Source organism: Serinus canaria, chromosome 1 (assembly GCF_022539315.1).
Source record: "Serinus canaria isolate serCan28SL12 chromosome 1, serCan2020, whole genome shotgun sequence".
NCBI lineage: Eukaryota > Metazoa > Chordata > Aves > Passeriformes > Fringillidae > Serinus > Serinus canaria.
In genome coordinates this window covers 111,001,583-111,015,520 of record NC_066313.1, presented here as the reverse complement: position 1 = coordinate 111,015,520, position 13,938 = coordinate 111,001,583, and the positions used below count along the sequence as shown (strand labels likewise).

The following is a 13,938-nucleotide window of genomic DNA, read 5'->3' as shown; positions in this document are numbered from 1 at the left end:
CTGGCCTCAGTCTTCCCTGGCCAGAGCAGCCTTCAGGAATCCCAGGTCCAAGAGATCAGTGGAACAGTCTGGAGCAAGAGACTCAGCTCTGGTGGACAAGGATCAGGTCAGGGAATGTTTAAACAAACTGGATATGTGTAAGTGGATGGACTTTGATGGAATGTGGCTACAAGGGCTGAGGGAACTGGCAGATCCCATTGAAGTCTCTGTCAATAACCTTTGAGTGATCATGGGATTGGGAGAAGTGCCTGAAGACTGGAGAAAAGCAAATGCCACTCCTGTCTAAGAGAAGGACAAAAAGGAAGATGCAGGAACCTCTGAGCCTCATCTCCATCCCCAGGAATTCACCAGCAAACTCCTGAGAGTTACCTTCTGTAAGTTAATTTTCAGCTTTGCTATTGGGTGGATTCATTTCCAAATTCCCCATTTATCAAAATAAGTTTTTTTCTCACAGTCTTTCTTCAGACTGTCTTGTAATTGTTGGGAATTATTTTGAAAAACAAATAATACTTATTGCAAACTCTCAAAACTTTACTGCACCCCTAAGATGCAACAGGCAGCAGTTTGAAAAGGGAGGACAGACATTAGGTAGAATAGGCAGAAGTGATTGAAAGTGACATTTTTCCAGGAAAATTGAATTGGCTGAGAAGAAAAGCACCATTAAAACAGGTGAAAGTTCTCTTGAAAGAAAAGATTTTCTTCAAGGAAGAATAAAGTTGTGCTGAAGCAGCACAGTGATTTATCTCAAATGTTCTTGTCTACTGAAACCAAATACCTGAAGATTTTTTTTATTTCTTTGCCAACCCCTAAATGGAGAATGACTTTGATGAATTATATTTGAATTAAAAATTACCTCTGGCAAATTTCTGAAGCGGTGGATAAAAGAAGAAACATGCCCAGTAAGTGTTTCCTTACTGACTTGAACATTAAAATATTGGTCTCTCTGCTACTGCTGAAAGTTCTTTCCATCCATATGTTTTGTTTAAAACCCTTCATAAAGTGACCTTTAATAGTGCATTATTCAATATTTATGGGGCAACATTCAAATTGCCCCACTGGAACACTCAATTATTCTTTCAAGGTAATGAAGCTCTAATTATTAATTTTATAATACATTTAATTTCCTTGCTGCAAAGGAGAGCTAAAGCTAATCAAGAAAAGTAAGGAAAAAAAATAAAGCCAATAAAAATAACAGAGCTAAACATGACTACAAGTCTGTAAATCACTGGAGGGGCCCTAAGGTTGTTCCAACCCTGGAAGATTTTTTACTCAAGCATAGGGACCAAATTTTGTTTCTATCTGCCCTCAAGAAAATCAGCTTTATATGGAATATATTAGAATATTTCCAAATACTAAATATGCAAAAGTAATGTATTTGGAACATGAAAGGAAAGAGAGCAAGATATTTGTTAAAGAAATGATAAAAAATATCTGTTGACTGCTTGGAAGGAAAGAATTCAGTTTTGACTTAGCTGTGAATGCAGATGCTTCCCTTTAGCAGAGTAGAGACAAATATTTATCTTACTCCTTTGGAGCTAGAAATGAAAACTCTTCCTATCTTTATCTATTTCTACAGCTCCTGGGTTTGTGGTTCTACCCTGTGACTACACAGAAATCAGCAATTTCTCCCACTACTTTATTTCTTACTTCTTTTCCCTCTTATCTATCTGTGTGACACACTAATTTCCTGCCTGGAGTATTAGAACTGTCTCTCTTCTCCTTGGGCTTTTTCTTCCCACAGTTTTCTTGTAGCTTTCTCCAGCCAAACCCTTGATGCTTTCTTTTCAGTGTTCCTGCTTTTGAATGACCCTTCCTGATCCCATTGCCTCCCTTCCATTCCTCTGTCGCCACAACCACTGCTTGTTATGGTGACTGTTGAACAAAAGACCCTCCAGAGATTATTCATTACTCTTTTCACACAGAGCAGCACCTCTGATTACTTTCTGTGGATCTGAGTAGCAGCACTCACACTGGCAAAACTGTATAATAAAATAAAATAAATTAAAAAAAAAAAAAAAAGAGTAAAATAAAATAAAAAATGCAAAATAAAATACAATAAAATAAATAATGCAAGAGAAATAAAATAAATTGTGTTTTCAGAAAGCAAACAAATATAATTATGCCTTTTTCCTGTTTGAATCCTACTCTGCTGTGTCACATCCTGTATCCTGTAACAAAGACTGACAAATCTTCTGAGATTTTATAACCTGCTTGATCTCAGAGTACCACAAATAACTTGCCTGTGCTGTTGGGAACTAAAGTATCAGTAGAAACACCATGTTTGTGATCTGGAAATGTGATCGAGCCCAAGAGTTGGATGTACCTCCAGTACCTTTGAGGGAAATTTAGGATTTCTGTATAACTGATTATATGATTAAATAGAGGTTGTTTATTGTTTATATATATATATATATATATATATATATATATATATATATATATATATATATATATATATATTTTACAAATTATTAAGCATACATTTTTTGATCTGTGTTTTTGTTTTGGTGATTTGTTTTTGTTTGTAATTTTAGATTATATGATTGGTTATAGTTTAGGTGTTTTATGGTTTTTTGTTATTTAGTTTTTGTGGTCTTGATATTTTTTCCTAGTCTCTTCTTTTTTAATTTAGTACAATTTATGTTTCAGCAGCTTTGATGAATTCTGGAGGCTTTGATAACAAATTTAGAAGCAGGCTGGCTGGTGCACACCATGGCTTAACCCTTGTAAATACATGGCAGCATATCTTCAGGCAGCAAGGAGCTGAAGCCTTAATTTTCTCCTTTTTTTTGTTCTCTCCTGATTTAGATATCCCACGTTTGATATTAGGTGATGTCAAAAAGAGAGAGTGGAACAGCCCCAGGACATCACCAAAGGGTTGTTACAAGTCTGGCAAGGCACAAGGCAGAAGGGACAAGCTCATCTCCTGCAATCTGTCTTGATGAGAGTTAATGAGAGCCAGTTTTGCTCCCAAGCACGGAGCAGCACAGTGAGACAGGGTTTATTAGAGCTGGTTGGAGCTGGAGATGGGCAGATGCACCCACATATGGTCTGTTTATCCCAGGAGGGTCAATGGCCTGATGGCTGCAAGTGTGAGGAGTGGATTTGATGGCTCAGCCAGCCTCTTCCTGCTCCTAAATTCCCATGTTTTTTGTATGTGGAAGAATATGTTCACATGTTCCATTAGCTGGGATTTGGATTTTAGAGTTTATATTTATCATATATTTGTAAGCCTGCAATCCTTTAGTGTACAACTCTAAACTCCATAGACAGTGTGAGCTGCTGCTTTCCCATTTTGGTCAGACACAATTCCTCTCCAGGCCTGAGGATCACGGACACCTCACTGCCTCAGGCCCTGAGAGATGGAAACAAAACTGAGTTTGGGGAGCAAGCATGGGGTAAATAACTTCATTACCTGAAGCTGTAATTGGAAAATTAACCCCCAATATTAAAATTGACCAAACTTATAAAAGTGTGAAAACTCATGACCCATCATCTATTATGGGTGTAGCCCCTGGGGAGCTTTGTCTGCCCCAAATGTACCGTTCAATAAATATAACTGCTTTTTACTCCGTTTAATTTTGTCTGGCCTCTGTTTTTAGGTGGCCCCAAAAAGACAACAGCACAAACCCCAGTGTGGCATTCACATTCTCTGAAAGAATCCCTTCACCCAGGATTTTTCTCCTGGGAAGCTGAGAGGTCTCAGAGAAAAGGAAAACAAATCTTATCTCATTTGCTTCTCCTGTGTTGTGGAATGTGTTTGGAGATTGTTCACCCACAGGTGACTGTTCCATTGCATTCTGCTGGGAGTTGTTTTGACTCTTTGGCAAATTGGGGCCAAGCTGTGTTGAGACTCTGTAAAGAGTCATGAGTTTTCATTATTATCTTGTTAGCATTTACTAAGTGTCCTTGCTGTATTCTATAGTACAGTATAGTGTTCTGTAATATAATATAGTATTATAAAGTAATAAATTAGCCTTCTGATTGGATTCTGGTTGAGTTGTTTTCACTCTTTGGCCAATCAGAGCCAAGCTGTGTCAGGACTCTGGAGAGAGTCACCAGTTTTCATTATTATCTTTTTAGCATTCTGTAAGTATCCTGTCTGTATTCTTTAGTATAGTTTAGTATTCTTTAATATAATATAGCATTATAAAGTAATAAATTAGCCTTCTGAGAACATGAAGTCAGATTCATCATTCCTGGCATCCCTGCAAACACAGTACCCCTGTTACATCTGTGACCAATAACAGGAGATATTGTGATCCACCCTCTTCCCAGCCCAGGCCTGGTGAGAAACCCTCCCTGGGGTGTCCCAAACATTCTCCCTGCTGCCTCACCTGGGCGATGTGCCTTGGGAACTGCCATGTTCATCACCCTCCCTCCGTCCTGAGGCTTGGGGGGGGAGGCAGTGAACCTGCAGATGCCCGACTCGGAGGGCGTGCTGGACGTCAGGCTGTCCGTGTAGTCGTTGGTCCCTGCCGTGAGCTGCTCCGAGGACGTGTCTGAGATGAAGCACTCTGTGATGGTGAACTTGGCGTGCCTCAGCTGCTCTTCCATCTTGGCGTGCTCGTAGGCCCTGGCCAGCTCTTCGTAGGTGGAGGAGGCACTTTCTGTGGAGACCATGCTGCTCCTCGCCCGGTCTGAGCGGTGGGAACGGGATAATGGGAGAGAGAAAACAGCTGCACAGTCTGGTTTTAGCTGGAAAGCCACGAGCATGATATTGCAGAGTAAAGCAGAGAGCCCTTGAAATTATCAAGGTGGTTTAATGATTCTGCTTCAAATGCCTGCACAAGTGTTACTTTAGTCAGGAACTCGACAACTACAGATAATTTAAAGTGAAGCCTTATCCTGTGAGCAGTATTAGGTGCCTTAGCATCAAATTCATGTTTCTTTTATGAAAAATAACCTTTACTACATGAAAAATATTCCTTTTTCAACAAAAAACCACATTTCTCTAAATCTCAAATGCCTTCCAAAGGTTTGAAATCCACAAACCACATTTTTGCAAAATAAGAAGCAGCTTTTTTGCATTAGCTTTTTAATGCATCTCAGAAATATTTCACTGGGGCTATGTACAGGTGAGAAAGGAAAGTCTTTTTGTCCTCTTTCCATCATACATATTTTTTTTTCCCCCTTGGAAAATGCTGAGAACAAAGGTCAAATAGGAAGGCAGTAGCTCTCAGGTATTATCTCTCTAGACACCAGGTAAAACACTAACTCATTTCATTCAGAACAAAGGTCTTCAGAAAGCAATATCTGGCAACTACAGCCTGCAGTCATTCAGGTGCCTTTTTTCAGTGCTGCTGAAGCTAATGAGGGAATTCATATTTGACACACAGGTTATTATGACCCACAAGCTGTTCTTTTCTGCTGATGAGTTTCTGACAATATCAATATTTCTTGAACAACACTGTTATTGAAGATGTAAATGGCTACTGATACATTAAAAAGCACTCTGGAAATGCAGGGCTCATTTCTGCAGGGCCAGAATTGCTGGGCTGTTGCACCCACAGTGTTCCTAATCCAGTGGGCTGGAAGAGCAGAAGACTTTGAAAAGTTCCTTGGGCAGAAGTCATGTTTCATCACAAGATCTGTGCAATTTCAGACATTGTTGGTGATGCTCAATAAACAGGCAGAGTGTAATAGCTAATTCATAAAAATGGACCTCCTGCAGCAGCCAGAGGCAAGCGTGTCATTATTGCAAATCTTTATCTTTTTTATTGTGTGCCTGCACCCCTGCATCAGTTTTCATTGTGCACAAAGAATGATGCTCCTGCCACTTTCAAACACGACCATCCATTATTTAAAATGACAAGTACTTCTGCTCTAACTTGCTTAAGATTTGGAGCTGACCAGAATTTAACATGGTTTCTTTTGATTTTTCTTTCTTTTTGCCTTTTTTTTTTTTTTTCTTTCCACCCACAGGAAACATCATTCTGTTTTTCACATTTGATTTGTACAGTAGACCTCAGTGATGTCTTCCCACATTTCTGGTCAGCTGAAAACTCCCAGGAGGCAGCAGCTGACCAGTGCCAAGGAGCAGTGCCTGTGAATATCGTGGCCATGCAAAGGGCACAGCTTGGTCCATTGAAACTCAGGACCTGCAGCTTCCCACATCCCATGCCAAGAGGCAGAATATTCCAGAAACAACCTGCCTGAACACCTACTTTAGATTTGATGGAAGTTTATCCAAGCCCAGGGTGAACTTTATGAAACTTCTTGGACTTCATGAATACAGATTGATCAGGAAATTTCTAATGGCCTCTGGTTAAAACATTAGAACTTGGTCACAACTATGAACTGCTGCCAGGCATTTCTCCTAAGCTCCAAATCTACTGCTTTGTAAGCCTGGAATTGTTTTGATAAGTGCTAAATTCTGCCAAATATCAACTGCATCAACCAGCTCCTGAAATCTGAACTCCAGATTGGAGAAGTGACCAAATGTGCACATTAGCTCAATTGATTCCTGAACACATAATTTGGCTACATATGTTTATTTGAAAGTTTTAAACTTCTAAAGCACTTAAATTAAATGGACTCTGCTCTTTTCCCAGAAACCAAGTGGTTTAATAGAGCTGCCTTTTGGCACAAGAAAAGCCTCCTTGATTTAAAGCTTGCTATCCCTCACATAAATCACTGTGAGCTCAAAGGTAGACATAGAGAAGAAAAGTAGGCTTGTTAAAATATAGATTATAAAGTCTGTTTACATAATTTGATGTAGTTTATCTACTAAACCACACAGTAAATTTTATTTCTACCCTTTGCCACACATATTGGAAAATATCCTTGGGTGACAACAGGTTGGAACACATCCAAATGCACCTGCAATCTGGAGTGTCTACAGAAAGGGTTTCTGAGAGGAGATATTCTATTTATATTTAGATTTGTATATTTAATAACCTTAAACATTTGTGATAATTCTACCTGAAGGTTGTCAGCTGGCTGGAGGAATCTAGTGACTGCTATAACCCCATGGAGAAAACGTGGGGGTTTAAGAGGGTGAATTATGAAACATTGAGGACTCCAGGCTGTAAATTCCTAGATATGAGTGAAGTCAGACACTTATACAGAAAACAAACCAGTCATCCTGGTTTTTGTGGTGAAAGGCCATTCACATGCACTGCTTTGTAGTTCTAACCCATCATGAACACCCTTATCCTAAAATTAGGAGAGACAATTGGCAATTCCTTCTGAGGAAGCCAGAGCAAGCCTGCCTTCACTTTGGTCAGAGTTCCCTTCAAGAAATATTTTACCTTTATTCTTTTTAACTTTTATTACATTTACTTGATGAGTGTTCTTCCAGTTACTAATTTAATAATTTATTTGCCTTTTTTTTTCAGCATAAGACAGTGGAGAAAGGTTTTTTTCTCCAGTTGCATTTATGATGTGAAGGCATCAAGAAGACATGAGGGCTGCAGGCAGGTATTCAGTGTCTCCCCGTTTTGTCTTGTAGAGGAATAAACCCCATGCTGTTTCTCAGCTGCTACAGAATTCAGTGCTATGAATGGATTTTTACTTGGACTCTAATTCCAGAATTTTCCCTTTTTTTTTTTTCCTTCTCTTTCCCACTGAGAATGAACATATCACACAAACAGGAAAATAAAAATACTAACCTGAAGGTTGTTCAAATTTTAAAATCATTCCAAATAAGACTCAAGAATATTCTTGCAGATTAATATCATCCATTCCTAGTCAAATTCTCCTCCTTTTGCTTTTTGGTTCAGGAAGCTACAGGAAAATTTACCACCATGTCTTTCAAAGGATGTGTGTGGAATGAGGAACCAGAGGCACAATATTTGTTGTCATTATCACTCCAAGCATTTTTGGCACCCCTCATAAATAACCTACAGAAAAAACCACCTTGGCAAGGGAAGAACAACACCACCTGAGCTCCAAACAAGGCACACCCAGGAACAGAACAGGTGGCACAGGCTGCCCACACAGGAGGGGGAGCTCCCACCCTTGGGGACATTCAGAATCCATCTGGGGACGTTCCTGAGCAGCCAGCCCTTGCTGACCCTGCTTTCAGCAGAGGGACTGGGCTGACCAGTGCCCAGGTGTCCCTCTGGACATCAACCTCTGATCCTGTGACTTGGGAGGATCCTGTCAGCAATGGGATGTCAGGAGCTGCTGGGATCCTGTCAGCAATGGGATGTCAGGAGCTGCTGGGATCCTGTCAGCAATGGGATGCCAGGAACTGCTGGGATCCTGTCAGCAATGGGAATGAGCAGCTCTGGATCCTGTCAGCAATGGGATGTCATGAGCAGCTCTGGGATCCTGTCAGCAATGGGAATGAGCAGCTCTGGGATCCTGTCAGCAATGGGAATGAGCAGCTCTGGATCCTGTCAGCAATGGGATGTCAGGAGCTGCTGCTGTCCTGCTGTCCCTGCAGGGAGCCCTGTCCGTACCTGTGTCCTGCGAGGGGCTGACACTGTAGCTGTCACTTTCCTTGTCCACTGATCCTGCTGGCCTGGGCGTGGGCAGCCTCCAGTCTGTGGTGAGGGTGTGGGCTGATATGGTGGGGTGGGGTCTGTTGAGGGTCCACTGGCTGGCGTAGCGGTTGCGCGCGGTGGGTCCGGTTTTGGCACTCCTCCTGGTGGTGGGATCTGTGGGGGATGGCAGAGAGGGGGTGGGAAGGAAACCAGCCCTGTCACAATCACAGAGTGCTAGAATGTCCTGAGCTGGAAGGGACCCACAGGGATCATCCAGTCCAAGCCCTGGCCCTGCACAGACCCCCCAACAATCCCACCCTGAGCATTCCTGGAGCGGTGTCCAAACACTCCTGGAGCTCTGGCAGCCTTGGGGCTGTGACCATTCATCCAACCACCTCTGGGGGAAGAAAATCCACCTTTTCCTAAAATCCAACCCAATCCTTCTCTGACACAGCTCCAAACATTTCACAGAATCACAGAATAATGAGGCTGGAGGAGATCTCTAAGATTGAGTCCAACCTATGCCCCAACACCTCAACTAGACTCCAGCACCAAGTGCCATGTTCAGTCTTTTTTTAGACACATCCAGAGATGGTGATTCTGCCACCTCCCTGGGAAGAGCATTCCAGTACTTTAGTATTCTTTCAGTGAATTTTTTTTTTTCCCAATATCCAACCTATACCCTCCCTTCCTTGTGTCCTGTCCCTGGTCAGCAGAGAGATCAGTGCCTGTCCCTTCTCTTCCCCCTTCCAGAAGGGGATGGCCACTGAAATCATCTTTGTTAATAAAACCCAAGCTCAAGAAATTCTTTTTGGGGAAAAAAAATGAAGTGTTAATGCTGATCATTACCAAACTGCTGATGCTTTTCTAGAACTACTCTCTTTCTAATGAAACTCTACATTTTATCAAGGGTGGAACTGAAGAGCTGAAGGCCCCATCATTCTTCCACTGACACATTCATTATCCCTTTACTCCAAGACAAGCAGTTCTCCAGCACCAAAACCACTCTGAGAACTGAAAGAGCACAAGGCAAGTAGATCTGGTCAGGAATTTCACACCACACCTCAAGTGAAGTGCAAATTATCAGCACAGATGTGCCCTCAGAAACACTCTGCACCTGCTGTCAGTTTTGAATAGATGTGCTCAGAAATGTGGGGCTATAATTCCCTCTTCTGGACATACTGTTGCTATATTACAGTATTGATCAGCTACAGATTTCCTATTTTAACAAGTGGCCAAGACGTAAAACATAAGCTGTAATAGTGCCATCAGAATTTCAGTTGGAACAAGTTCATAAAGATTTGACTGCTTTGGAACAATTAGTAAATTAATGCAATTTCTCAAACTTTAAAAATCACCTGCTACTGGTTTAAGGTCATCAATGTTGTACTTTTTAAATTAACTTAGAGATAATATAGTGACCAAGATTGTAAAAGCAAGCTATGTGCCAAAATTGACATCCTTGAACTTATTAATAAAGAGATCTGCCCTGAAAGTAAGTCTAACAAAGCAAGGGCAAGAGAAAAATCATTATGTGGCAAATAGAGAGTGACTACATCAGCACTGAAGGAATTCTCTTCAGAGCTTCTGAAAGGATATCACTGACAATAGAAAGGGTGTTAGGAATGAAAAATTCAAATCTATTCAAAACATTCTTTGACATTCAAATGGTGAAGTTGTCAGTCTTTGAGGTGAGAGACTTTAGCAGAAGAAATGGAAAGAAAAAGCAATACCCAGATAATGACTCTGAACACTGCTTCTGCCCAAGCATTCCCAGTGAGAATTTGTATTCTGCTGCTTCAAAGAAACAAGGCATTTATTTACAAATAATGGTCTGATCCTTCTCCTTTTTTTTCCCCTACAGCAGTGAAAAAATTAGAACCTGGTGGCACAGATAATTGATCCTCCTGGTAGTGCAGCACAGAGCTGTCTCCATGGACAACATCCAAATCCATGCTCAGCGTGGCACAAACCAACACTTGGGAATGTGGCACATGGCTGTGGTGTGGCCAGGAGTGAGCCTCATTCAAAGGAGATCATGGAGAACAGAAGGAGAGTGCTGGTGGGAACAGCTTCTGGCACAGTGCTGGGGCTGCCTGCTCTGGAGAAGAGAAGGTTTGGGGGTATGCCTTCAATGTGCAGAAATACCTGAGGGCCAAGAGGACAAGAGGGGACAAGAGCCAAGTTTCTGTCAGTGGTGCCCAGTGAGAAGACCAGGGGCACTGGCCACAAGGAGAAACTTGGGAGCTTTGTCCTGAACAGCAGGAAAGACTTCAATGTGAGGGAGACTGAGCCCTGGCACAGGCTGCCCACACAGGGGGTCGAGTTCCCATCCCAGGGGACATTCAGAAGCCATCTGGGGGTGTTTGGGTTCTTAGGATCTGTGTCCAGCCCTTGCTGACCCTGCAAAGGGACTGGACTGAGCAGTGCCCAAATGTCCCTCTGGACCTCAACCTCTGATCCTGTGACTTGGGAGGATCCTGTCAGCAATGGGAATGCTGGGAGAGCTGGGAGAGCCTCTGCCAGCCCACAGGGGCTCAGTCCTCATCCTGATGAGCAGGAGCTCTGCTCCAGCAGTGCTGTGCCTCTGTGAGGGGCTGTGCAGCACAGGCACAGCAATTCCAGAGCTGGCAGTGGGATGGGAACACAGCTGGTGCCCTGGCTCTGCCAGCTCTGCTGTCAAACACCACTGGAGAGAGCTGAGGTCAGCAAGGCAAAGGTTCACAGAGCAACTCTTCCATAAATAAATAAATAAGGACAAGAGAAGAACTTCAAAAATGCTGCAAAGGAATATTTGTCACTCAATGAATGTGACTGGGCTCCCACAGGAGGGTCCATGACCTCTGAGCCACCCAGCTGGGCTCTGCTCTCCTCTTCACAGCAGAAGTGGTGGCTCTAGATGAAATCCCATCACCCAGCCTGCAGCAAAGCTGGATTAGTACCTTAAATCCAGAGAACATTACCTGGAAGTCTTTGACCCAGCCCTGTGCACTGCTGCAATCAGATCTGTACTGCCTAATAAAAGTGCTGGTGGATTTTTATTTCCAAGCAGGGCTGGACACAGATCATATTCTTACACATGAGGTAAATCCACATTTAATTTGAAGGAATAATCTCCCTGGCTGCAAAGGAATCAAGCACACAAAGAGGCATTAGAAAGGAAGGTGCTATAAAGTTCTGTGGTATGACATGGGTGGGAGGTTTTGGGGTGATGCCTCTTTCCTTATTAAAAATCTGGTCCTCAAGAAATGACCTGAAAAGAGATGAAAGGGCTAAAAAAGCACCAAGGCCAGGACTAGAACACCTCTTATTTAAAAGATTGCAGTGGAAATGGGTTATTCAAATTATCTGCATTCTAGCAAGTGAGCTTCCAGCATTTATGTTCACTAAACTCAACAAGTAAATTCTGAAACGATCAGGGGACAGAAATAATGTAAGAGATTTCAGAAATTGCACATTGCAGTGAACTACATTTTGGTCAAATTTCTAACTCATAACTAATCATTCAACCTTAGTATTTTTTTTAGCCATTTACAAAGATATGGAACATATTCATGAGAGTAATGAGAAGAATGGATTGCATCAGTATATTAATTTATGATAGTATTTTAATCACTAGAAGAACAACTTGGCATGAATATATCTGGGAAAAGCAATTTACCATAATAACTAAAGCCAGAATTACAACTTTTTCAGAAAAAGTAATAATGAGAATTGCTTTTTTTTTTGCCTGATGGAGAGGCAGGAGGAAAGTTGCTCTTGAAATACAATAAAGATTGATCACAGAGGAAAAAAAAAAAAAGTGTATTACACACTAAAAGCCATTAAGGTAATTTACCCAATAAATTCTAGAAATTAAAATCTAGCATGCATTTGGTTTAATGAAGGCCAGGTATGAATGATGTCAAATTGCACCTCCATTTCAGATGCATATGCAATTTCCCCCATATTGAATCACTAAGTGCAATAGTTTAAGAAATGCCCTCTGCTGACCTAGAAAGATTTCTCTCCACTCTCAGACAGAAAGATGAGGATGCAAATACAGGAGAAGAGCATTAATTTTGTTACAGCTTTCTCCTCTCTATTTTCTGATGTGCTTACTTGTTCCTGGCCGGGCATCAGAGACATCCACCAGTGGCCCTGTGGCTTGTGACACCGACTGGTAATGGACAGTGTGGGTGACAGTCAGGGACTTCTGCTTGGACGTCTCTCCAAAGTCAGCATCAGTCAGCAGAACTGTTGATCTGTCATCTGTAAGTGGGAAAATAATCAGATGATGAGCACAGAATGTTGGAATTGCCTTCTTCAGAGCTTTGCAGGGAGTCCCCAGGCACCCACAGCCCAGGGACACCGCGGGCAGAGCATCTCCCTGTCACTGTCACATCTTCTGAAAAATCCCTTCACTAGGATTTCTTCTCCTGAGAAGCTGAGAAGCCTCAGAAAAGAATGGAAACAATAATGATCTGATTGCTTTGGAATGTGGTCTGGAGGTTGCTTACCAACAGGTAAATGTTTGCTTGGTTCCATGTGAGTTGTTTTTACTTAGTGACCAATCCCAGCCAGGTGTCAGACTCTCTGAGTCAGTCACGAGTTTTTATTATTCATTCTTGTTTAGCCTTCTGTCTGTATCCTTCTCCTTCTTTAGTACAGTTTTAGTATAGCATTCTTTAATATAATATAATATCATAAAATAATAAATCAGCCTTCCGAGAACATGGAGTCAGATCCTCATCTCTCCCCTCATCTGAGGACCCTCACAAACAGCACAACTGGTGACCCTGAGTGTGTGGCATTGCTCACCCCTTCGTGGAGTTGAAGGACAGCTCCCTGCTCTCTGCAGGGCCTTGGGGGCTTTAAAGGAAGTTTAAACCTCTGGATTTAAACTGAAATCCCATATAAAACTAAAGAATAACTTAAATTGGTGATTTCACCTTAGAGATGTGCAGCTGGGGCAGACAAACACCCTGACAAAGAGCTGATTTGTGTGTCATCATTTGTGGCCCTAATTCCTTCATTCCCATCCTTTGAACACTGCCCTCTTCACTTTCAGAGAGCTCAGATGATGTTTTCAATATCTTATTTCAACCTCCTATGTTGTTGATGTTTTCAGCAACATATTCCCTTTATTTCTTTTTATCAGCATGATTAGCAATGTCCCCAATGCACCCACCCCTATCTTCCCAAAGGAGGTTGTTAGGGGGTGTTCCCAACCAACCCTCTCTCCCCTTTTTCTGCAGACAGAATATTGCAGAAGGGATGATCCTGACCCAGGACTGGTTTTTATGCAACTTCAAATAAAAGTGTGAGGTTAAGCCTGACCTTGGGAAGGAAGGAAAAGGTGAGCACTAACCTTTCCTGCTGTGTTTCTGCTTCTAGTTCTTCCCTGTGGGGCAGGATATAGTCACCAAATTTCTACACAGACATTCATCATTGCAGTGCTATACAGCATTTGCTTCCTTTTTTCAATTTTTTTTCCAGTTGTGATCTCTGTGTTGTATTTTTTTTT

At 41.9% G+C, this 13,938-nt stretch overlaps 1 protein-coding gene across 1 annotated transcript in view; it reads right to left on the bottom strand.

Annotated features, from left to right (window-relative positions):
* Nucleotides 1-13,938, bottom strand: part of DSCAM (DS cell adhesion molecule) — a 386,044-nt gene that overhangs the window by 16,456 nt on the left and 355,650 nt on the right. The window contains exons 28-30 of the mRNA XM_030234233.2: nucleotides 12,534-12,683; nucleotides 8,409-8,606; nucleotides 4,338-4,640 (exon numbers count right to left, since the gene is read on the bottom strand). Of these exons, the coding sequence (XP_030090093.2) occupies nucleotides 4,338-4,640; nucleotides 8,409-8,606; nucleotides 12,534-12,683 (651 nt within the window). The remainder of the gene's footprint in view (nucleotides 1-4,337; nucleotides 4,641-8,408; nucleotides 8,607-12,533; nucleotides 12,684-13,938) is intronic.